The 24,362-nt window shown below is 41.9% G+C and overlaps 1 protein-coding gene across 1 annotated transcript in view; it reads left to right on the top strand.

Annotated features, from left to right (window-relative positions):
* The window catches only part of ncstn (nicastrin), a 29,033-nt gene that overhangs the window by 1,303 nt on the left and 3,368 nt on the right, over nucleotides 1-24,362 (top strand). The window contains exons 2-16 of the mRNA XM_034184110.1: nucleotides 3,715-3,816; nucleotides 4,184-4,307; nucleotides 6,123-6,244; nucleotides 6,902-7,047; nucleotides 8,646-8,793; nucleotides 10,729-10,841; nucleotides 12,645-12,797; nucleotides 13,354-13,458; nucleotides 14,129-14,206; nucleotides 18,032-18,201; nucleotides 18,311-18,413; nucleotides 20,568-20,660; nucleotides 20,797-20,884; nucleotides 20,985-21,151; nucleotides 21,227-21,442. Coding sequence (XP_034040001.1) covers nucleotides 3,715-3,816; nucleotides 4,184-4,307; nucleotides 6,123-6,244; nucleotides 6,902-7,047; nucleotides 8,646-8,793; nucleotides 10,729-10,841; nucleotides 12,645-12,797; nucleotides 13,354-13,458; nucleotides 14,129-14,206; nucleotides 18,032-18,201; nucleotides 18,311-18,413; nucleotides 20,568-20,660; nucleotides 20,797-20,884; nucleotides 20,985-21,151; nucleotides 21,227-21,442 — 1,928 coding nt within the window. The remainder of the gene's footprint in view (nucleotides 1-3,714; nucleotides 3,817-4,183; nucleotides 4,308-6,122; nucleotides 6,245-6,901; nucleotides 7,048-8,645; nucleotides 8,794-10,728; nucleotides 10,842-12,644; nucleotides 12,798-13,353; nucleotides 13,459-14,128; nucleotides 14,207-18,031; nucleotides 18,202-18,310; nucleotides 18,414-20,567; nucleotides 20,661-20,796; nucleotides 20,885-20,984; nucleotides 21,152-21,226; nucleotides 21,443-24,362) is intronic.

Raw genomic sequence — 24,362 nt, 5'->3', positions numbered from 1 at the left:
GAAAACAGTTTTCCAAAACATCTTTATCATGATTGTATTAGATTAAGGAGTGCCTTTGTTTAGAGAGCTTCTCCCTCCCTCCCTCTCTCTCTTTAAACAATAGTTTAATAGATCTGCTTTTAATAATTATGTTCATAGGCTAATTGAGGGATTGTTTTTCTGTTTAATCAATCATTTTTTTTACTACCGCTGCAGCTAATAAAAAATAACTCACCATGCGCGTTATTCAGTTAGCAAAATAGCTGATCATTTTTCTGTTGATTGGCTCTTTAGTTTTTAGTCTTTAAAGAGACTTTGTAGTCTTTAGACCAATTTGCTCAATCTGACTGCAAGAAAGGGAGAGGCTAAAGATGGAGCTGTCTGCTACGATGCTGAGCCATATAAACCTGGAGCTGCAGCAGGCAGAGTTTGAGCTGGTGCTGAGAAGGATGAGACCAAATAAAGCACCAGGACCAGACCAGATCTGTGGCCGCTTGCTGAAGGCCTGCAGCAGACAGCTTGCTAGCGTGTACTGCCATCTCTTTAACTGCTCCCTGGCTGAACACTCCGTCCCTTCAGTCTGGAAATCCTTCATCATACGAGGTCTGTCAATAAAGTATAGGTCCTTTTTATTTTTTTCAAAAACTATATGGATTTCATTCATATGTTTTTACGTCAGACATGCTTGAACCCTCGTGCGCATGTGTGATGCATAAGTAATGAAATGCGTAATGAAAGACGTGCGGGCGAATTGCAGCGTCGGGTCGCAGCCGCCGCGATGCTCCGCCACAGGAAAAACACCTCTGTTGGAAGCCTTAAGGACAAGTTGGAACATGTCCAGCTGTTAAACAATTTCTCATATACTCACTCCACTGAAAGCCATCAAAAGCCGCCTGGATTTTACAAATGGTTATCAACACGGAGGTGTTTTTCCTGTGCCGCCGTACCGCGTCGGCTGCGTCCCGACGCGCGGACCCGTCCGCACGTGTTTCATTAAAAAAATCTTTAACAGTGGAATATCCGGATAAAATGCTGAAACTGACTTCTTCTGAAACTTCTCTGTTCTCTCACAACGTCCTGGAACAATAGAGCCTGAAATGTGGAGGTTTTCAGCTTGAAACAGGCTGACGATGGCGCCTGAGAGCGCTGCGCGACGTCTCGCACCGTGGGAAGTCTTTAAAGCGACAGTATCACCTCAAAATCTCTCATCAGCCGTTAAAATTTTCACTTCAGGGTTCAAGCATGTCTGACGTAAAAACATATGAATGAAATCCATATAGTTTTTGAAAAAAATAAAAAGGACCTATACTTTATTGACAGCCCTCGTATGCCCTGTGCCTAAAAAGAGTAACCCCATCTGTGACAATGACTATCGACTTGTGGTCTTAACATCGCTAGTCATGAAATGCTTTGAGAGGTTAATTCTCACCCAATTTTAGGCAGATGTCGCTAAGCACGCTGACCCGCTTCAGTTTGCGTACAAACATCACAGAGGGGTGGACGACGCCATGCTAACGCTGCCCAGGTCTTTTTTATGACTGGTGTTTGTGGACTTTTTGAGTGCTTTTAACACAGTGCAACCCCATCTGATGGGACAGAAACCTCTCCAGATAGATGTCAGTCCTCACCTCATCCTCTGGGTGCTCTCCTTTCTGACATGCTGACACCAGAAAGTGAGAGTCAGCAGTCACCTCAGCTCATCCAAAATGACCTCTACAGCTGTTCCACGGGGCTCTGCTATCTCTCCAGTTCTTCACACTCTTTACGTCAACGACTGCAGAAGCACAAACCCGGACATTACTAGTACTCTGATGACACTGTCATCATGGATTTCACAAATTCCTCAGATCAGCTGCAGACTGAGCTGGTCACTTTTTCTAACTGGTGCAGGTGGAACTGCCTCGATCTGAATATCACCAAAACAAAGGAACTAATAATAGACTTCCGTAAGGCCCCCTCCGCCATTCCAACTCTGACTGTCAACTATCAGCAGATAGAGAAGGTTGAAACATACAGATACCATGGGACAGTATTGATCACAAACTCACCTTCAAGGTAAATGCTGATATCATCCATTCCAAGTGCCAGCAGAGTCTCTTTTTCCTCTGGAAATGCCTCAGACGTCCACCAATCTGTTCTTACAGCATTTTGTAGATATTTCATTGAATCCATAATCACCTTTAATATCACTTCCTGGTTAGGAGCACTGTCCAACATTCATAGGAACCCACTAAACAGGATCATAAAACTGAGCATAAAAAGTAATTGGACAAGAGCAAGAATCACTCATCAGCATATATGATAGGAGGACTAAGAAGAAAGCTCCTCAAATCACCCTGGACATCACACACACACACACACACACACGCTATACAGTCGGTTCTGCCTCTAACCCTCAGGCCTCAGACACAGAGTCGTGTCAAACTTTGCACCCATAAGACTTTGAAACAACTGAATCCTCTTCGACTACTTTTAATTAATATTTATTGTTCCTCCATTATGGAGGTACTATTCTATTTAGTTACTAGACATATATATATTATGTGGGCAGGGTGTGTGTGTGTGTGTGTGTGTGTGTGTGTGTGTGTGTGTGTGTGTGTGTGTGTGTGTGTGTGTGTGTGTGTGTGTGTGTGTGTGTGTGTGTGATTGGTAGTTTGGTGTACTGTGTGGACGCTCTCTGTTGCTCTTTCACGTGTGAAGTTCCTAACAGAAAAATAAAGTTATTTGAATTGAATTGAATAGTTAATTAACAATTTCATATCTAAACTGAAGATGCTACCTTCAGTTACTAGAAATTGGAAGTGATTTTTTTTTCCCCTCCCTGTTTTGACTGTTTTGTCACATAATGGATTAAGTGATGAATCTAATTTTAATAAGGAAAAATGGATTTAACCTCAGTGAAACCTCAGTTTATCGGGCAAGACAAAAATCATCTGAAAAACCTGCTTTTCCAGTGTACCACCATTCTGAATGTAAATGAGATTACCCTTTGAGACAAAAAAAAAATTGTTCTTGCACATTAGGTGTGATTCTAAAGAATCTGAAACATGTCAAAACAGAGAGATCAGTCTTTAGTGTTGAAATTTTCATCTGTAGGAATGAGGAACAAACTTTAAATACATTAGGAAGTGATTAAAGAACATCAAATTTATTTAGGGCTTTGTTAAAAGATAAAATAATATGATCATTTATCATATATTATAAGTATAATGGTAGATTATGAGACCTTAACTAACTTTTAATTGACAAATTGAGTGGTTTTGTCTGTTTATTCTTTGAATGCTTGTCATTCATAGAATCAGTCTTTGTCACACATGGACAAAGACTGAAGCATGCTCCATTTTCCCTTCTACCTCACCTCCTGTCCCCCATCACACACCCCGTCCTGGCCACCGCTCACGCCACCCCCTTTTCCCTCTGTACCTGTTCCCCCCAAGCTAGCGGCAGCGCGACTCCAGTTGCAGCGGCTACCACACACTCACATCGTCTCAATTTGGATAACGGACTGTTTCAAGTTTAGTGCACATAAACAGTGTCAAATGTATATGTGTTGTCTTAATTCTGATGTGTGCCATTATTACGGTAAACAAGTAATAATTGTGGATTAATTGCTGTTTGTCTGTGGTAATGTGAGTGTGGACGTAATCTCGTTGTTGTTGCACCTGTAATGACAACGACAATAAATCTCATCCATCCATCCATTGTTTGCTGTTACAGAAGTGTTTTATTTTGCAGCTGTCAGCTGTAATTCAGTGGAAAAGAAGATTTATGTGAATCTCAATTACACTGCTCCATGTGTCCGACTGCTCAACGCAACTCATCAGATAGGCTGCCAGTGTGAGTACATTTGTCATCATTCTTCTTTATTATTTAGAAACAAAATGCATAATGCGAAACAGCATTTTCAGACAACTTATGTTGTGTGGTTGCATCAGATGGGTTACATTTGGAAGCAAGGCTGCTTTTGTTTGCACACACACATTCTGGAGCTGTGAAGATGACAAATTACAATTGACAATTGATGACAATTGACTCCATAGTAAAAGATGTTTTTATCCCACAGAAACCCAACCAGCAAAACTTAGTGAAATGACAACATTATTTTATGGACAGAAACCAGGGATATACACACTCAAGCCACTGTTTTATGCTAGCAAATAGTCATATGTGTTGGTTAGCAAATGAGTTTTTCTTACGTTTTCAGCCTCCCTGTCTGGTAACGTGGGCGTGCTCCATGTGCTTGAGTCAGAGGAAAACCTGGACTGGGTTCTGCAGTCTGGCCCCAATCCTCCTTACATGGTTATCCTGGAGCCTCACCTCTTTAACAGGTACACTGAACACACCCTTTAACCAGATCTTAGATTATAATACTTTAATTGACAAATTAACTTTTTTGACAAGTATGGAAGTTTAATTGAACAAAAAAAAAATATTCTATGAGTTTAATCACATCGTGACTTCTAGCAATTTGGCACCGTAGTCCGTTGAAGGTGGGCGCTAAAGGATTAAAATATGATGCAATAATCCTACATCTGGGGACAGCCCTTGTATGTCCCCATCAGAAACATGGCACTGTCTGAGTTTTTGGGCAAATTACACAGCAAACAAAGTGAAAATGGAAAGAAAAATTGACGATGGGGTGGAAAGTAGACATGTGTTGTGGTTTGTTTACGACCCGGAGCTCAAGCTTATGTTGATGCAGTTGTGCAGGTGAGAGAACACAGATACTCTGGTTAGCTGTGTAGGCTAACACTTACTGACACGACCTCTCACATTCGCCTTGTCTTCCCTTCTCCACCGGGATCCGAAGAAAACTGTACTTTTAGCGACTGCTTCGGTGATTGCAGCTGAAAATCAAATGGAACATCATCTTTCCGTGTCAAGTGATGCTGTGTTTGTGTTGCACAGTGGCAGGCTGTCCCCAGAAGTGGTCAAATCCCGTGATACCACGCACAGGTTCAAAGGAGACTGCACTGCCCCGTTGTAACAAAAATAATATTTATATTAAGGGTGTATTTTTACATTAATAGTCATAAGTTCAAGTATAATTTAGTATTTGTTTTGCTGTATTCTATTTACTGCAGTTCAAATTATTAGCCCACTTTTACAAGATTAATCTTTATCTTTGTTTTTAAAATAAAACTGTAACTTTATTACTTTACTATACCATTGACTACTGGGTTTATTCATTTAAATAATGCATACTGTTGTGTATCTGTGGTGTATGTAGCTGCAATACACAGTCAGATATGTTTTTAAGAATGTAATAAAACCAGTGTGGACTTGGTATTAATGTTATTATCCAATATTGTTTGATTGTTGACCAAAAGACACAACAACTTGAGTTCTTCATACCAACATTCAGTTTATTATTCCCTTCTCCAAGGACGTTTTCACCACTGCCTGTTGGATTGCTGGCAAAAAAACAAAACTAAATAAACTGAAAATTTCTTATCCAGCTACAAAAATGAAATGGAAAATTAGCGGGACAAGAATGCAGACTTGTGTGACATACACCCTCCTCTGTTAATTAGCACCACAGCATTCAACTGGCTCCATGTTGGCGTGATCACTTTGGTAGATAAATGACAAGATATTCACTGAAGGGTGTTGTTTGAGTTCTGATAACTGTTGGGAAATAAAACAGCCAGTTGTGTTGCCTCCCAAACCATGCTAGCACACTGGAATTTCGATAAATATTGAATAATGGGTAAAGTAGCAGTTCTGCAATTACAAACCCAATTCCAATGAAGTAAGGACGTGTAAGATAGAATGAGATGAGATTTATTATCATTACACAAGTGCAACAACAAAGAAATTATGTTTACACCCCAATTACTTCAGACAAAATACAGTAATTAATCCACAATTATTACTAGTTGAACGTAATAATGGCACACATCAGAATTTTGGTTTCTGATTTTTGTTTTTTTAATGCATTGCACAGTCTTAAATAAGTGGACTACATGGTCTTCTTCACTTTAAAGCCAAGCAACACAGACAATTGATAATTGCAAATACAAACTATAATGTAAGAAAGCCCTCCGTTCTGCTGACAGCAGCAGATCTGTGGCTAGATAAAGTTCCACACACTCTATCTCACGGGAGTGTTTGATCAGTGTTTTATCTGTTTTCGTGGTCAGGAGTGTCATGATGAAGCTGAAGAGCGGCTCCAGCAGGGTGGCGGGTGTTGCTGTTGTGGCGCCAAACACAAACCCGGCCGAGGGCTTTTCTCCGCACACCACCTGTCCCAACGAGAACACTGGTGGGTTTGCATGCTCAAACCTGACCTGCAGGATTGAAGTCACAGAGATAAACCTTAGAAGGCCCGGCTGCAGCTTTCAGACTGTTTTTTGAGCACTTCCTTTTTTTTTTTTTTTTTTACAAAAGCAACGTTTTTCACCCTCTGATCACAGAATTGATCATATTTTTCCTCATCAGTTCTAAATGAAATGCATGAGAAAATAATGCGAAGCTGCCAAGTGTGAAACTATAAGCTGTTTTCACACGATGGCCTGTTTAGAGCTGACGCCGCCGTTTTGACCTGATAATAAAGCGCCTTGGGGCAACTGTTTGTTGTGATTTGGCGCTATATAAAAAAAAAAATTGATTGATTGATTGATAATGTCTGACACGTGTTAACAAGCAAGTCAGCGTTAGATTTTTTTTTTCCCCTCTCATATGAAATTTGCACCTATTTTATATGCTGTTGAAGAGCTGATAAAACTGAGTGAGAGTAGTTGAGACGGATTATGGGTGGATTTTTTTTCCACATTAGTAGTAGGGGTTGACGCCTAATTAACATGTCCTGTGTACCATCTGTAGTGTCTGTGTCTTCTGTAGTATCTGTGCCCTCTATGCTATGCATGCCCTCTGTACCATCTGTCATATTTGTGCTGATGATTTATTCTGTTTGTCTCAGGTGTGTATTCAGAAAGCTACGATCCATCATTTGCTTACTGTAATGTGACCCTGTGGAACCCGCTGGGAAACGGTCTGTCCTATGAAGAGTTTGACTTCCCCATATTCTCCCTGAAAGACGACAATGACACTCAGGTCATACGACAGGTAAGCATGACATAATTGAAAGTGAAAGGTTATCTATTAGACCTTTTTTCAAATGCTGAAACAGAATGTCAGGCATCTTTGGATTTGATGATTGAGTTTGTTTCCAGGTGTAACAAGATAATTAAAAACAATGTCAGTCATGAGTACGGAGTGAACCACTGTAACCCTGAGAGACAGGCCACAATATTTGAGAAAGGTGCCTATAAATAAAATGATTATTATGATTTTCTTCTTCAGCTGCCCAATAGGGCTTTTTTGAGGGCAATACTGAAATTGGGGCATTTAATAAAATATCAAGCCCTGACTTTTTTACAGTTTAGCTTCATTATAGATGACTGTTTAGTCAACAACCAACCAACATATTTCTCGCTGCCTTCGGTCGTATTAGCTGTTGGTGTGTAACACTGCTTAGCATTTGTATAAAATAGACTTCTTGTCTATTTTGGCCCCACCTAGCTGGCAGTATAGTGACATCTTGTGGTTGCAGAACATCTGCTCTGATTGAAAATGAATGGCAACTGGTCGCTTTGCCTTTGTCTCTTGTAGCTAATGTGACCAAGGAGTGGTGGGGTCCCAACCATGCTTGATAACAGTAAACAATGCTGGCAAATCGCCTTCTGTTGGACAAACTAAGTAATGACACCATTTCCAACAGACAGTGTTTTTCTGCATTGTTTACAATTCCAATGAAGTTGGGACGTTGTGTAAAATGTAAATAAAAACAGAATCCAATGATTTTCAAGTCCTCTTCAACCTATATTCAATTGAATACACCACAAAGACAAGATATTTAATGTTCAAACTGATACACTTTATTGTTTTTGTGCAAATATTTGTTCATTTTGAAATGGATGCCTGCAACAGGTTTCAAAAAAGCTGTGATGGGGTAACAAAAGACTGGGAAAGTTGATGAATGCTCAAAGAACACCTGTTTGGAACATTCCACAGGTGAACAGGTTAATTAGAAACAGGTGAGTGTCTTGATTGGGTATAAAAGGAGCATCCCCAAAAGGCTCAGCCATTCACAAGCAGAGATGGGGTGAGGATCACCACTTTGTGAACAACTGTGTGAAAAAATAGTCCAACAGTTTAAGAACAATGTTTCTCAACATTCAGTTGCAAGGAGTTTAGGGATTCCAACATCTACAGTCCATAATATAATCAGAAGATTCAGAGAATCTGGAGAACTTTCTACATGTAAGCGGCAAGGCTGAAAACCAACATTGACCTTCAATCCCTCAGGTGGCACTGCATTAAAAACTGACATTGTGTAAAGGATCTTACTGCGTGGGCTCAGAAACACTTCAGAAAACCATTGTCAGTTAACACAGTTCGTCGCTACATCTACAAGTGCAAGTTAAAACTCTACCATGCAAAGTGAAAGCCAAACATCAACAACATCCAGAAACACCGCCGCCTTCTCTGGCACCTAGCTCATTTGAAATGGACAGACACAAAGTGGAAAAGTGTGCTGTGGTCTGATGGAACAAAATATGATTATTAGTGATGTACTGTAAATAAAAAAAAAGTGCTGCCTGATGGTTCTTGTCATTACTGTCTTTCAAAAACAAATGAAGGTTTTCTTTTTCCCCTTTTAGTGTTACTATGACCATAATCGTGGTGTGAATGGAAGCGCTCCGGAGTACCCGCTCTGCTCTATGCAGCTGTACTCGCACATGTCTGCTGTCACCGACACGGCCACGTGCATGCGGAGGAACGACCTTAACCTCGGCATCACTCCTGGCGGTACATGTACACGTGTAGTCATTTTTTCTCTCTTGCTGCATTTTAAAAGACATATTGCATGTTATTTAACGTGCTGCTGAACAGCACCACATCAAATTATTTATGGTTGTAAGTCTGTCCGTGCATGTGGTCACGATTAGTGGTCGCTGACGTACTTTATTGGTAATTAAACCTCTCACTCGGTGACTCAGCAGGTGCTTTTCTGGAAAACCTTTTTCTCAGCGAGTGACATCAGTCCAAGCAAATGCAGAAACTGCACAATGGCAAACAGACAGAGTGAAACCGATGTTGCATCATCAGGCCATGAAACTGCTGATCATTCATACAGTACATACAGTGATGCTCAGTGTTTATTCACATCAGTGGACCTGCGAGCACTCGCTTGGAAAAAGTCAGGAATCTGTTATTTTCAGGAGCTTCAAGGCTTTCTACCAGCTCGCAGATGTGCACAAGTGTCACGTGCGCCGCCCGGTTCAGTGCTCCATGCAGAGAGGAGATGACACTCCTTTAATTGTTTGAGAGAGTCTGTCAGATTTTGGCTCCAGATGTGTGCGGAGTCTGCTGTCTGTACCAGAGCATGACACTGTTTTAATCCCGTTATAACTGGTGCCGTGAACACACAGTTGCTGCATAGATGGCAACACGTGTGAGCGTGCACAAAGCTGTGCCTCTGTTTTTAACCAGCTCCGTTCCAGAGTAGAAAGTTTGTTCAGTGTGTAGGGAAGATGTTTCGACTTGACGATTTCTTTGCCTGATTACATATGGTTGATATTGTGGGCGGATCCTCAAAAGCGATTGATGACCATTCTTACATGTGTGCGGATTATTGGACACATCAGAGTTATAAGAACTTGGAATTACATGAACAGTTACATCAAACTAATATTTGTGAGGTCAAATCACGTGGATGCAAATTTTTTATTATTATTATTTTATTTTTATTTTTTTTCTGAGCTTTGTGTGGATGTGGATTTCATGTGGAAAAAGAACTTCTCCGCGCACAACAAACTTTCCAGTCTGGGCTGCGTTTGTGACTGCTCGACATGTACACGCAGCACGTCTTCTCACAGTGGAGAGCGGCTGCTGCTTTTACCGTGACTACATCAAAATGAACAGTTATTATTTTAAAACTGAGTCATCATGACACGATGTGATGCTAATGAAAACTCTGCAATTCATCCGCGGCTCCATCCTTAACGTTAGCAGCAGTTTGTCTACATTCCATTCAATGGCGCCCTGGGACGTTTGCTCAGAGTGACGTAAACACTCTGAAAGAGGAGTACAGATGAGTACTTTGTTTTCGGCAGTCTCCGTAGCTGTTTGTTTTGACTTGAGGCTAACAGACTGTTCACAGCGGTGCACAAATTAATACAAGTGTATCATCACAGGACGCCTAACAGCCAAAGTCTGAGTTTGCGGAGCTGATGATGTTTTGAGCTTGATAATCCTCGTTTTGAGTCATGTTGGGTTTTCTTTCAGTTACGCCGCGGTCATACGTGTTTTTGGAGTAGATGTGTAAATTCATCTACTTCGTAGCACAGTTGCAGTATTTTTATTCTCCAATATCCAAACGCACCCCAACAGGAATTAAAGTCTATGGACATGACTACACGTCAGCAAATTCGTAAAACAAACAAAAAAAAAAACAGGAGGCGCCACTTCATCTTCCAGCTCACACTCAATTATATGAGTGTATGTTTTTATGGACATTAAACAGAAAAAGGTTGGCTTGAGAAGAGAGATGGATTGTGCGGTCAAGTATTATTATTTTTTTACATATGCTTCACTTGCAGTAATATAATGGTTGTGTATTCAATGTATATGTCAGAGGTAAAGTAGTATTTTATAGAGTACAGCAATACTGAAATCTGTGTACAGTAGTACTTTTTTAATGTAAAGTTTAAAATGTGTGTACGTTTGGTATCTCCTGTTCAGAATACGTGTGTGACCCGCTGGGTGACTACAATATTTGGAGCTCCACCAGACCGCTTAATGTGACAGAAAAGGGCCACAAAATGTGGGAGAGCGTCGTCATCGCAGCTGCCAGGGTGAGTTAACATCAAGACCAACAGTTATTAGTAACACATAGCTGGTCGGGATGGTACAGAACCAGGCCTGCAGATGACGCCTCCTTAGAGTCACAACCCAAAATGTCTGTGTCTGTTGGACGACGTGTGGTTTCACCAGAAATTGCTGCAGATTAGCTGGTATGAGGTCGTTTTTTGTTGTCAGTCAACCACCGACGGCAAAAAGAAAGGCAGTAACTATTTGTTACTTCTTGTTAGAGTCATCATGATCTCTCAGATGAGCCTTCATTTGTCTGATTTTACTGAGTTGTCATGTTTTGTTTTTTCTCCCCTCACGAACATATTTCTCAGTCATTTCTTTAGTTACTGTCTGGAAATAGAATCCAAATGCAGAATGCCTACACAGATTTCAGGTGATTAAAAATTCCAAACAATTAGAGCAAATTGGACGGTTTGTCAAAAACATGTCAATAATGACGCCGTTTACTGTAATTTGACATGTGATGACTTCAGGGGGATTCACTTCACCAAATCAGCTTTTGTCACTCGTGACTCTCCCACGTCATATTTGACTAACTGCTCTAAACTTATATAAAGATTTTCATATTTATTATTTGAGCTGTTATGGTTCTTGAAAATTACACTAATTCACTCACTTCAATCAATCAATCAATCAATCAATCAATCAATCAACTTTTTTCTTATATAGCGCCAAATCACAACAAACAGTTGCCCCAAGGCGCTCCACATTGTAAGGCAAGGCCATACAATAATTATGAAAAACCCCAACGGTCAAAACGACCCCCTATGAGCAAGCACTTGGCCACAGTGGGAAGGAAAAACTCCCTTTTAACAGGAAGAAACCTCCAGCAGAACCAGGCTCAGGGAGGGGCAGTCTTCTGCTGAGACTGGTTGGGGCTGAGGGAAAGAACCAGGAAAAAGACATGCCGTGAAGGGGGGCAGAGATCGATCACTAATGATTAAATGCAGAGTGATGCATACGGAGCAAAAAGAGAAAGAAACAGTGCATCATGGGAACCCCCCCACAGTCTACGTCTAAAGCAGCATAACTAAGGGATGGTCCAGGGTCACCCGATCCAGCCCTAACTATAAGCCTTAGCGAAAAGGAAAGTTTTAAGCCTAATCTTAAAAGTAGAGAGGGTATCTGTCTCCCTGATCTGAATTGGGAGCTGGTTCCACAGGAGAGGAGCCTGAAAGCTGAAGGCTCTGCCTCCCATTCTACTCTTACAAACCCTAGGAACTACAAGTAAGCCCGCAGTCTGAGAGCAAAGCGCTCTAATGGGGTAATATGGTACTACGAGGTCCCTAAGATAAGATGGGACCTGATTATTCAAAACCTTATAAGTAAGAAGAAGAATTTTAAATTCTATTCTAGAATTAACAGGAAGCCAATGAAGAGAGGCCAACACGGGTGAGATATGCTCTCTCCTGCTAGTCCCCGTCAGTACTCTAGCTGCAGCATTCTGAACCAACTGAAGGCTTTTTAGGGAACTTTTAGGACAACCTGATAATAATGAATTACAATAGTCCAGCCTAGAGGAAATAAGTGCATGAATTAGTTTTTCAGCATCACTCTGAGACAAGACCTTTCTGATTTTAGAGATATTGCGTAAATGCAAAAAGGCAGTCCTACATATTTGTTTAATATGCGCTTTGACGGGGACAGTTTGTGTGTACGTATTTGCATTTTGATTTATTGAATAGTTTACAAAACAGTCATAACAGCAACAACTACATAGCTAAATCTGATCTGTGCTTGATGCCCCCCCCTCCCTCAACACACACCTCTCATCTCCCTTGCAGGTGGATAGCAGGTCGTTTTTCTTCGACGTGGCACCAGGGGCAGACAGCGGAGTCTCTGGGTTCGTTACCCTGCTGGCAGCCGCCCACGCTCTTCGTAACGTCACCCAGGAGGCCGAACCAAACCGCACCATCCTCTACACCTTTTTTCATGGGGTCAGTTCTCTTCTTTTGGTTCTCAGTTATTTAGAAGAAGCTGGACTGAGTTGGTCATGTTACTAGGCTTGTTCATGTAGACCGCTGACTCTGTGCTGGTTTCAAGTCCACCTGGTTTCAGTCCAGCATCATTATCTGAGTGACATCGACTTACAGCTCCAAATGTTCATAATAACATTTTCAGAAAGGCGACAACTCAGCCTAATCTTATAAGGCACTTCAGCTTCTCCCAGAGTCCAACGCTCATGTCTGCCACCTGGATTGGTTGAAGTAGTGGTTACCAGTGGAGGTCATGTGACATAGACGGTCAGGGCTAAACTAGTCCAGTTGCTTCGTCACCAGCAGGGAGACACTAAATGTGGGTTTATCCTGTGTGGCTCGTCCAGGTTCAGGGAGAAAAGGTGCAGGACGAAGAGCCCCTGAGGACTAGAACCACTGAGCTGATTCTATAAATTATTATGGGAAAGAAAACTGTGATGACTGAATGTAAATGTCTGCTCAGCAGTTTGTGTGTATGTGCAGGTGTCAGTAACATTTGTTCACTATTTGACTTCAGGAAACCTTCGACTACATCGGCAGTTCGAGGATGGTGTACGACATGGAGAACAACCAGTTTGCTGTGGACCTGGACAACGTGCACTCTGTTCTGGAGATTGGACAGGTGTGTATCTGATGACTGTTTTTGTTCACCGGCAACAAAAAGTCCTTTTAGCCTCTAATTAAACATGTTCAAACTGTGCTGATGCTAGTTACCTTGCTAACCAGATTCAGCAGTTTGTGTACATCCCATTGAGGAAAGTTAAGAGGAAAGTCACTGCACCATGACTAATGTCATGGTGCAGTGACTTTTTTTACCACATCCACAGCGTGACATCAAACACACGCACCTACTTGTTACCTGTCTAAAATATGCGGCTGCTCTTTTCTGTGGTGGTGCCAGATATAGATGAGTAACATGTCACCTAATGAGGCCACAGCCACACGAGTTTAGTTAAAAAAAAACAAAAAACACCAGCTTTAATTTTGACTTTTGACCCAGTGGCCTTGATCCCAGTAACTTCGACCTTTGCCAAAACAAAAACATGAAGGTAAATTTTGGGGTCAGCCTTCATCTACATATCTAGTTTAGAAATGAGGCCAAGAATCTGCGAGGAGCAGGAGATCAAACAGACAGACGTCGCACAAATGATGTTTTGATGATGATTAAAGTGTTAATTACCTTTTAAGGATTTGTTCATTTGCAGCTATGATACAGACATGTTTCTGCCAAACTCACCTGAACCTTCAGCGGGGTTTGTGGTCTTTGTGAGCCGTTTGTTTTCTGGCTGTAGGTGGGACTCCGGGCCGACTCGCAGCTGTGGCTTCACTCTGATCCAGTCTCCAGAAGGAACAACAGCATCAACAGTGAGGTTTGTCATCCTGTGTGTGTGTGTGTGTGTGTGTGTGTGTGTGTGTGTGTGTGTGTGTGTGTGTGTGTGTGTGTGTGTGTGTGTTTTTTTTTTTTTTTTTTTCTTCCATCCTGCTATGAGGTCCAGTTACATGTCACAGCCGTCATCCTGACTCCAGAAAGGTCACAGAGGGTGCAGGGTTTTTTTTTTTGTTTGTTTTTTTTTGTTTTGTTTTGTTTTTAATTTAAACCATCGACTCCGCCAGGTGATTTTCACTGAACACTCAGTGAAATCACCTGGTGGTCAGACAGAAACCTGCAGCCTCTCTGTCCTTTCTGTGACTAAGTGTGGCGTGCCATGATAGTTAACTCTCTGAGGTGACCCCGTTCAGATTCGTCTGATCGCACCAGATTAGTCGAGTCGTGCACTCAGCCAATCAAGAGCTGATCAATCAATAAACTTCAGGTGAAAGCAGATTTATATCCTGTTTGTATCAGGCTTATTTGCAGAGTACTCTGAGTGACATTTATGGGTTTGATCACCTAAAGTTTTATTTTAACTGCATAGACTAACTGCGTTAGTCCTGCTGAACCCAAATTACAGTTAGAACAGAAATGCGTGTACACGAGCTGAGAGCAGGTGTCACGCGTGAGGGGTTTGTTTATTTATTTATTTATTTGTGCTGCCAGCAGTGCCGAAGACTTTGACCAACAACACAACCTGTGTTCCTGTTTTAAGTATTCTGATGCACGTACAAAGTTTGTGCACATGCATCATGCTGCTGAGGTGCACATAAACGTTCTACTTTGCTCGAGTGGTAATAATCAAACAGACGTTAGCATCCATGAGCCCGTGCTGACACGTGCAGTGGAAGCAGTGGGGCTGCGGTGGTGACACAGAGGTTAATAATATTGACCTCTGTGGGGGTGAGAGCCCCCTCCAGGTTTAAGAATTTTCATGAGACGACTGCCAGAAGACACCCCAGACCAGTACTTAAAGAAAGTAACTTGGCTTTTTATTAGGGCCCGAGTAGGCAACGTCCTATGAGGTCCCTATTGTAATTGCGCTGTTTATTATTATTATTATTATTATTATTCCTCTTGAAATCGAAATTTCGGCCTCTTCCCATGCTCAAAAACTCACCAAACTTTCCAAAGTCGTCCGGCCGGATCTGACATTCGATATTTTGGGGGCGTCGCACATGGTCGCAGAAAAATTGAGAAATAGCGCCCCCTAGAGATTTTCAAAAACCCCTCCGCATTGGGCTTTTTTCGTCATAGCCTCACGAAATTCGGTACACATATTTACCATGCCAGGACGCACGAAAAAGTCTCTTACTGTCATGGTGAAATATCGACAGGAAGTCGGCCATTTTGATTTAAAGTTTTGATTTTGAGCAAATTTTTGCCATTTTTGGCCATTTCCACTACTTACTTTTGAACGAACTCGTCCTAGGGATTTCATCCGATCATCTTCAAATTTGGTCAAAATCATCACAACACAATGGTGATCAAAAGTTATCAAAAAATTCTAATTAAGTTAAAAGGCGTGGCTGCTAGGGGTCGTCAAACTTTGGCGAGCTTTTTGGATCACGCCATTTCACTTCGAACGGCTGTCACGCCCACATACTTCATCGTAGATCCTTCAAACTTGCTGGACATGATGAGGTCCTGATGTCACATACTTAACCCAATCAACTTCATTCCACTTCTAAAACATGCAGAACAAATCAATGAATGTAGGCGATGAACGCTGTGAAGTTACGAGTAACGGTGTCCGTGTGGCGGCGTGCCGAATATTGCCCATTCGCCATGAAATTACGTTCTTCATTTTGACAGCTTTAATTTTGTCACATCATCATGAAAATTGATACACAGGTCGAGCATGACAACCTCTTACAATTCATAGGGGCGTTGCCCATGGGCGGGGCAAAATGCCTCAATAGCGCCCCCTTGAAACATTCAAAAACCCCTCCACATAGGGGTTTTTTTGGAGTAGTGAGATGAAAATTGGTACACATGTGTGACTTGCATAGACGTACAAAAAAGTCTCTTGCACCATGAGTCTACTCCAAACAGGAAGTCAGCCATTTTGAATTTTCTTCTCATTTTGGCGTGATTTCCACGTTGTATTTGAACGAACTCCTCCCAGGGATTTTGTCCAATGCACTTCAAATTTCTTTGACAGCATCCAAAAATGATACTGAACAAAAGTTATCGAAAGCTTTTCTCTATGTTGAAGGGTGTGGCCGCTATGGTGCCACCATTTTGACCCTTTGCCATAGAACATCAAGTCATGATAACTCCTTCATGCTTTGCCTGATTGACTTTAAACTTCACATGTATGATGACGGTTGGCCCCTAAACACACCCAGCCCCTGTGTTTGTACACTGAGCGCCCCCTAGTGGATGAACAATCAACATGTCATAACTCCTTGATGCATTGTGTGATTTGTTTAACATTTTAACTGTGTGATGAGTGGTTACCCCTGCATGCACATGCCCACATGTGGTCACAAGGGCACCCACTGGCCTGGGTAGGCGGTCGCGCGGAACGAGGGCCCGTATATGATTGCTTGCAGTCCTAGTTATTATTATTATTATTATTCTCACTTTTGAAATCGAAATTTCGGCCTCTTCCCATGCTGAAAAACTCACCAAACTTTCCAAAGTCGTCCGGCCAGATCCGAAATTCGATATTTTGGGGGCGTTGCACATGGTCGCAGAAAAATCGATCGAAAGCTTCTCTTTATGTTGAAGAGTGTGGCTGCTATGGTGCCGCCATTTTGACCCTTCGCCATGGAACATTATACTTAAACAGGTACTGATGTCACATACTTAACACCATCAACTTCCTTCCACTTCTAAAACATGCAGAACAAGTTGATGAACATAGGCGATGATCGCCGTGAACTTACGAGTAACGGCTTCTGTGTGGTGGCGTACCGAATATCGCCCTTTCGCCATGAAATTACGTTCTTCTTTTTGACGGCTTTAATTTTGTCATATCATCATGAAAATTGATACACAGGTCAAGCATAACAACCTGCTACAATTCATAGGGGCCTCGCCCATGGGCGGGTCAAAGTGCCTCAATAGCACCCCCTTGAAAATTTCAAAAACCCCTCCCCGTAGGGGTTTTTTTGGAGTAGGGAGATGAAAATTGGTACACATGTGTGACTTGCATAGACGTACAAAAAAGTCTCTTGCACCATGAGTCTACTCCAAACAGGAAGTCGTCCATTTTGAATTTTCTTCTCATTTTGAAATGATTTCCACATGTTGTATTTGAACGAACTCCTCCTAGGGATTTTGTCCAATGCACTTCAAATTTCTTTGACAGCATCCAAAGATGATACTGGCCAAAAGTTATCGAAAGCTTTTCTCTATGTTGAAGGGTGTGGCCGCTATGGTGCCGCCATTTTGTCCCTTTGCCATAGAACATCAAGTCATGATAACTCCTTCATGCTTTGCCTGATTGACTTGAAACTTCACATGTATGATGACGGTTGGCCCCTGAACACACCCAGCCCCTCTCTTTGTACACTGCGCGCCCCCTAGTGGATGACAATCAACATGTCATAACTCCTTGATGCATTGTGTGATTTGTTTAAATTTTAACTGTGTGATGAATGGTTGCCCCTGCGTGCACATGCCCACATGTGGTCACAAGGGCACCCAGTGGCCTGGTAGGCGGTTGCGCGGAACGAGGGCCCGTATATGACTGCTTGCAGTCCTAGTTATTATTATTTTTTTTTTTTTTTGACAGAAATAGTACTTTGACTTGAGTATATTTTTTTTTTCTCTTCACCACTTAGTTTCTGTGTTTTTGAATTTTCTGTTCCAGGTGAAGAAACTCATTGAAAACTTGCGGTCGGCTTCCGGAGGCCTAAACGTGTCCGTCGCTGAGTCGCCATTTTCTCAGCCCCTCCCACCCTCATCCTTCCAGCGTTTCCTGCGAGCGCGGCCAATCCCTGGTGTTGTAATCACTGATCACCAGAAGTCATTCAACAACAAGTTAGTCGTGTTTTTAACTGTTTTTGTATGAATACAGTGCCGTATGTACCGCTGATTACGGATTTTAATGGCATGAGAAGTAATGTATTGCGTTCTGCTCTGTGTGCAGGTTCTATCAGAGTATGTACGACAACTCCGAGTACCTAAACTTGACCTACCCTGCAAACCTGTCAGCAGAGGAGCAGCTTGTGTATGTTACAGATCTAGCAAAGGTATTGATACTTACTGCCAATATTCAAGAGGATTTAGTAAAAGTGTTCTTTCCTTTTTTTTTCCTTTTTTCTGTATTATCAGCACTTAAATTTGGTGTTTTTGTGCATTGTTGTAGCGCTTTTTATTCGTAGCATTTATTCTTTTGTTCTTAGCTTTTTGTGCTTTGATTACTCGGAATGTCCTTTATAGTAAATTGTCATTATAATTGTTATTAATAATGAATGTGTGGTCTTTGCTAAGTACTGTAAGTCACAGGACCTTCCAAACTAGGAAAAAAAAGGTGAATTATACTTCAGAAATACAGTAATTGTTTCTGCTTTGTGGTTATTTTTCCACTTGAAATTTGGCAGGTAAATGTAAAACTGTTGTGTCCCACTCTAACAGGACCTGAATGCATCATTGTAGCACAAGTGACACATTTCACTGCAGCTAATAGACGGAATTGCAATGATGTCAGGTGCTGGGCGGGGCCACACCGGTAGGCAGATAAGTGTTCTGTAGCCACTGACTGTGCGCACTCAGTAATCCATCACATGCTGACAGATCAGCGCCGTGCATAAAAAACACACCCAGATAGATGACAGTCCGTTTGAAAGGTTTTCACTTTGCAGTATTTAGTCTAAGGATCAGATGTGGTTTGGCTCAGAATTGTGTCCAGTACAGATGGAAGATGGATCACATGAGCTCACCCTCTGTTCAAACTCATCACATTAAAAACAAACCTCCCCTTTTTTGGTTTTCTCTGTGCAGCTCCACATTTAAGCGACAAGCTATGGCTGAAGTTATTATGAGGGCTGCAAACTAACAACGATCTGATTTTCGGTTCAATCTTTTGAAATCAATCACAGTTGAACACGTGCAAAAGAGCGATTTTGCAGACAATCAGACGAACACAAGGTGTAAAGTTGGACTCACCGGTGTCCAAATGACTGTAAGCTGCAGAAGAAATAAAACCAGCAAGAAGAGACACAGAGGTGACTGTCCAGGAACCCAGGGTTCAGTTCAAACTGGTCTGGTGGCTTGTGTTTTTTTTTGGGGGGGGGTCATGTGATCCACACAGCTGTATGTAATCAACATGCGGATGTATATAATTAAAGCAGCCGCCTCATTGTGGTGGCTTTTTTTTTTTGGTCACAGAGAAACCTTTGGCTCGTTGTTTTTCCTCCATTTTTTTCACCCTTGCGCGCACAAGCAGAACTGCTGCGTTTAATGACTCTGTAACACAACTGCAGCCTGACGCACGATGAGCACACCGCCCGGACTCTGCAGGAGTGTCTTTTATGGACCACGTGTAAAAAGTTCCTCAACTTCAGAGCACGTCCAGCAGCTGCACTCAGCCCACAGAGATGGAACCAGACAGCAGACAGACCTCAACGTCTGCAGCAGCAGGCTGATAACAGTGACCCCTCAAGTGACCACTGATAAAATAATTGTCCACCTCCAAAAACTTGAAATCCTTCACGGTCCTCATCTCCGAGATTTAATTTCTCACAATATCACTTTCGATCTTCAGGATCAAGAGTCGGCACGTAATGTGAAGTCATCTTCCCGTGTGTTTTCTCACCGCATCTGCTTGGAGTCTGGAGTTTTCTGCCGACCGTCTGTGTGCGGGAAAGGTGGAAGTAAATAACAGTGATACCTTCTATCCCTAAATTATTCACACTTGGAAAATTCCTGGTCATTTATATTCTTTGCTCTGCATGCTGATTTTCAAGCCTTGGCAAGATGTTAATATTGTAGATTCTGTGTTTGGGACATTTTTGTCTCATGTGCAATAGTACTATACATTCATGTGCAATAATACTTGTACACTTATTTACAGCATCACTTGAACACTTGTGCAATATTATGAAACATTCTTTTTTTTCTTGCTTGTAAATGGTGTATTCTGCTGTCAATATCGTTGTTCTGGTTTTTTTTTTTTGGTTCTTCTTTTTACAGACTTTGCACAGTTCTTCTGTGACTGTCTCTTTGCTGCTGTAGCATCGTAACTTTTTCTCTCACGTGACAAATAAAGGATTCTCTTATCTTATCTGAACATTCCTAAAACTGTTTGCAGTACCAGAACCAATCCTGGTATAACTTTGAAAGAGAACCTGAGGCATAATGTGGTGAAGGTCAAACATATGTGTGTGTGTCCGTCCTTGGTGCAGGCTCTGGCTGATGTGGCCACCTTGGTGGCTCGTGCGCTCTTTGTGCAGGCGGGAGGAGCGGACGTGAGCCGCATCAATGCCGAACCTCAAATAGTAAGAATGTGAATTGTCCTTTGTAGGTCATGAAACTGTTTCACTTTGTTTCTGATCCAGTGTTTGTCTCATTATCATGACAGAGTAGTTTTTTAGATTTTGTTTTTTACTGTTTAAAGTATTTCTGTGTCCTCAGGTGACCCAGATGCTCTACAGTTTCCTCGTCCAGTCAAATAACTCGTGGTTGCAGCAGATTGTGACGTTGGACTTTGCCAAGCAGCTCGGTGAGTAACGTTATGAACTGACGTCTGTGGTTAACGTGGTAATTTAACAATGAAAACTCTCAATTAAAAGGAGAAAAAAAACCTCTTTTCCCTCCATCAGCACCCAAACCTCTAAATCTATATGTGGGCGTAGCCCAGCAGAGCAGTAAACTAGTGACACACTCCATCCAGTGCCTGATGGCCAACCTGACAGGCACCGCCCTCAACATCACGCAGGACAACTGTCAGAAACAGAGGGAGCACGAGGACGACACAGAGAGCAAACACGTGAGTCTCCCAGACCAGAAAGACTCCCTGTCTCTGTGGTATCAGTTTTTTGGACCACTTTGTCTCCTCCCTCAGATGTACAGATACCTGTGGGTTCAAGGTGTGGCTCCTCCCAACAGCACGACGAGGCAGGGCGTGTGCGTCCGCTCCACCGCTCGCCTCTCCAAAGCCGTGTCCCCAGCCTTCGATCTGCTACAGGACTATAACTCCAAAGACTACTCCACGTGGACGGAGTCCAGGTGGAAGTCCATCAAAGGCCGGATATTCTTGGTGGCCAGTCATGACCTGGAGGTAAGGCTGCTGCCGTGCCCACAGCCTTCACACCGTGGTGTTAGGAATGCGCAGTGTGAATTTGACTTGCACGTCCTCACCACTCGGTGCTGGATGCATGTCGACGTAACAGAGTGACTTTGTCCTCAGAGATCAGTCACTGGGTTTAACATCATTTGAAGAACGCAGGCAGAAGATCAGCCCGAGCTCGTTTCCAGGTTACCTACGTGCTAGCTTGTTTTGTGAGCCAGTTTGAGCAACTGGGCTGAACTTGCTGTCTTTGTGATTGCCTGAATAATAACTGTTGTTAAATTTGAGCTCAGGATGTCCTGATCAGGCTTATTTACCCCCGATCTGAATCATTTAACACCGAGTATCTACAGAAACTGATCCGATACTTGTATTCTCAGCGATATCGCACGCTGCAGTCAGATTGTCCCAGTTCCGCTAACCGCTAATTATTGAAGCTAACATTTTTGTTAGATTAGCTTTTCAGATAACTTTGAAAACCATCAGTGGACCAATTAGCTTCTGATAAGTTTAGTTCAGATAACTTTTAGACTGCTAACATATTTTTGCAGGCATAGTAAATAAAGCTTAACAGTTACAAACATTTAAGTCTAAAATCAAGTCAGTGGTTGGCTGGTCAGTATAACACACAGTTACTGAAATGTGTGGTGGGTTTTACAAATAAATCTGTATATGTAAATATATCATTTTTTCATTTGTAAGAAAAAGGCAATTTCAAAACTAAAAATTTTGTTTGTGATTCAGCACTTATAGCGAATGTGTGGCTGCTCACACTGCCAAGAACACTGCCATCTACTGGATTTATAGTGCCATCTACTGGATGGCAGAGTTCGTGGCAGTGTGAGCAGCCACACATTCGCTAAAAGTGCTGAATCACAAACAAAATTTTTAGTTTTGAAATTGCCTTTTAAAAAGAAAAAAGAAAAAATGACATATTTACACATACAAATTTATTTGTAAAACCCACCACACATAACGTTTCGGTAACTTGTTGTGTGTTATACGACCAGCCAACCACAGAGGTCAAGAAACTAATCTTCCCGTAATGCACTGCGCCATGTGTGTCTCAACGCTAAAAGGTTCAAAATTAGTGTATTTCTTTAAAACTAAAACATATAGCTGATATTTTCACTTGGTGAAATTACAGACGTGACGTTAACTTCAATAACTTGTCTGGAATCAGTTTGTTCAAAATTTTAACAATAAGTCAAAACTTTTCTGCCTGTGCAAGACTCCAGTAATACGCCCGTAGGTCCGTATGATGTTAAGAATAAATGATCTTTTTTCCTTCCTCTTCCATTCCTTTCTCTCTGGTCACCAGGTCTCTTTTGCTGAGAGAAGGCCGATCTGAGATAGACCTGCTGACTCGTTGTGTCAGTAGCTGCCTGCCAGTGTACTGAAGTCAGTACTGAAAGTTATCAGTTTAGCTTTTATCTGTAACTTCTGCTAAATTTTTTATTTTTATTGGTTTAGCTTTATAAAAGATAACTTTTCAGTTATTGGATTAACAGTTATCAAAGCTAACTTTTTGATGCCCACCGCTGGTCCTGAATGCATATGGTCACATCCGGGCCACCGTAGGAGCGCATTTTACTATTTACCTTGTTTTGAAGAAACTTAAGGCCCTCTGACACGAGCATGTCTTAATCCACGCAGTAGCACGTTGTGATGATCGCGCCCGCTGTGTTCACAGCTGGACGCTGTTCTTTGTTCTACCGGCTGCCACGTGCTCTGCGCTGGACACTGTGTATATAAATAATTATTTTGTGACAGATTAATCATTTTTTTTCTGCAAATTGGGCGCTGAAAACAACTCGAATCGCTTCCTGAATCACAGAGGAGCCTTCAGCTGCAGCTGTTCACGTGTGCCTAAAAGGCTGCAGAAAGCATTTGGAGCCGTCTAAAAAGTAAATAATTTGTCATGTTTACATTGTCACGGCTTGGTAAAAGAGTTGTGTGTTCTTTCCTTCTTGTGTGCAGCTGTTAAAGTATGTTTATAACAGATTAAGCATCTTGTTATAATCGTTCAGACGAGCTGCGTTCTGACGCGATCTGCTGATGTCACCACTCGCTCTGTTCACTTCTTCTTTACTCCACTTGACGAGCTGCACATCGTGTTGGTGATTAGATTGCGCCACGTAGCACAACATTTATGTGTGAAGAACTTTTTGAACATTTCAAAATTCTCTGTGTGGAACAGCACGGACTGGCGCCCCTCTCGCATCCTGTCTGCACCCATTAAAGACGAGTTTACTCTCCAGCATGACACAGGTTGTGCTAGTGTGTGAGACAAAGGCATGCTCGTGTTGGAGCCTTTACAAGTCAGCTGTCCTTCCTGTCACACCCTAGCTGGCACCGCTAGTGTTAAAAATCTATCCAATGAGTGTAAACAAGACTAGAAAAACCTAAGTAACAAGTAATAAATACATAACTCGCAGCACAACGGCATCCTGCTGACTTTACTTATTAAATAGCACACAGTGGTCACAGAATCATATCGTCCTGCTGTCTGAAGCTGCTTTGTGCTTCACAGGGATTCAATAGCTTTGATATTTCAAAGTTCCACTTCATGGTACTTTTTGAGCGCTCTGTAGTATCAGGATTAGGTCCGCTGTGTTCTCCTCGGGTGAAGACGTCTGCATGTCTTTGTGAAACATCATTTAAATCTCAAAACATTTCTATTTTCAGGTAATTTGGTCATTTGTTTATATTAAATTATCGGTGTTGAAGTTTTAAACTTTATTTTGACCTGTTTATGTTGAGCATGTGCACGATCTTATAACCTTGCTCTATACGAGTATCTTGTTTGTTTTTTGGTTACTGTTTGGATCTTAAAAATTTTACTTCTGGAAGTTGACACAGAATTTAAACTTTACTGTTTTAATGTGAACCACTGGCAGCAGAATTAGGG

The sequence above is a fragment of the Thalassophryne amazonica genome, chromosome 12 (genome assembly GCF_902500255.1).
Source record: "Thalassophryne amazonica chromosome 12, fThaAma1.1, whole genome shotgun sequence".
Classification (NCBI taxonomy): domain Eukaryota; kingdom Metazoa; phylum Chordata; class Actinopteri; order Batrachoidiformes; family Batrachoididae; genus Thalassophryne; species Thalassophryne amazonica.
The sequence above is the reverse complement of the archived record's forward strand: the minus strand, read 5'-3'. Positions and strand labels throughout refer to the sequence as shown.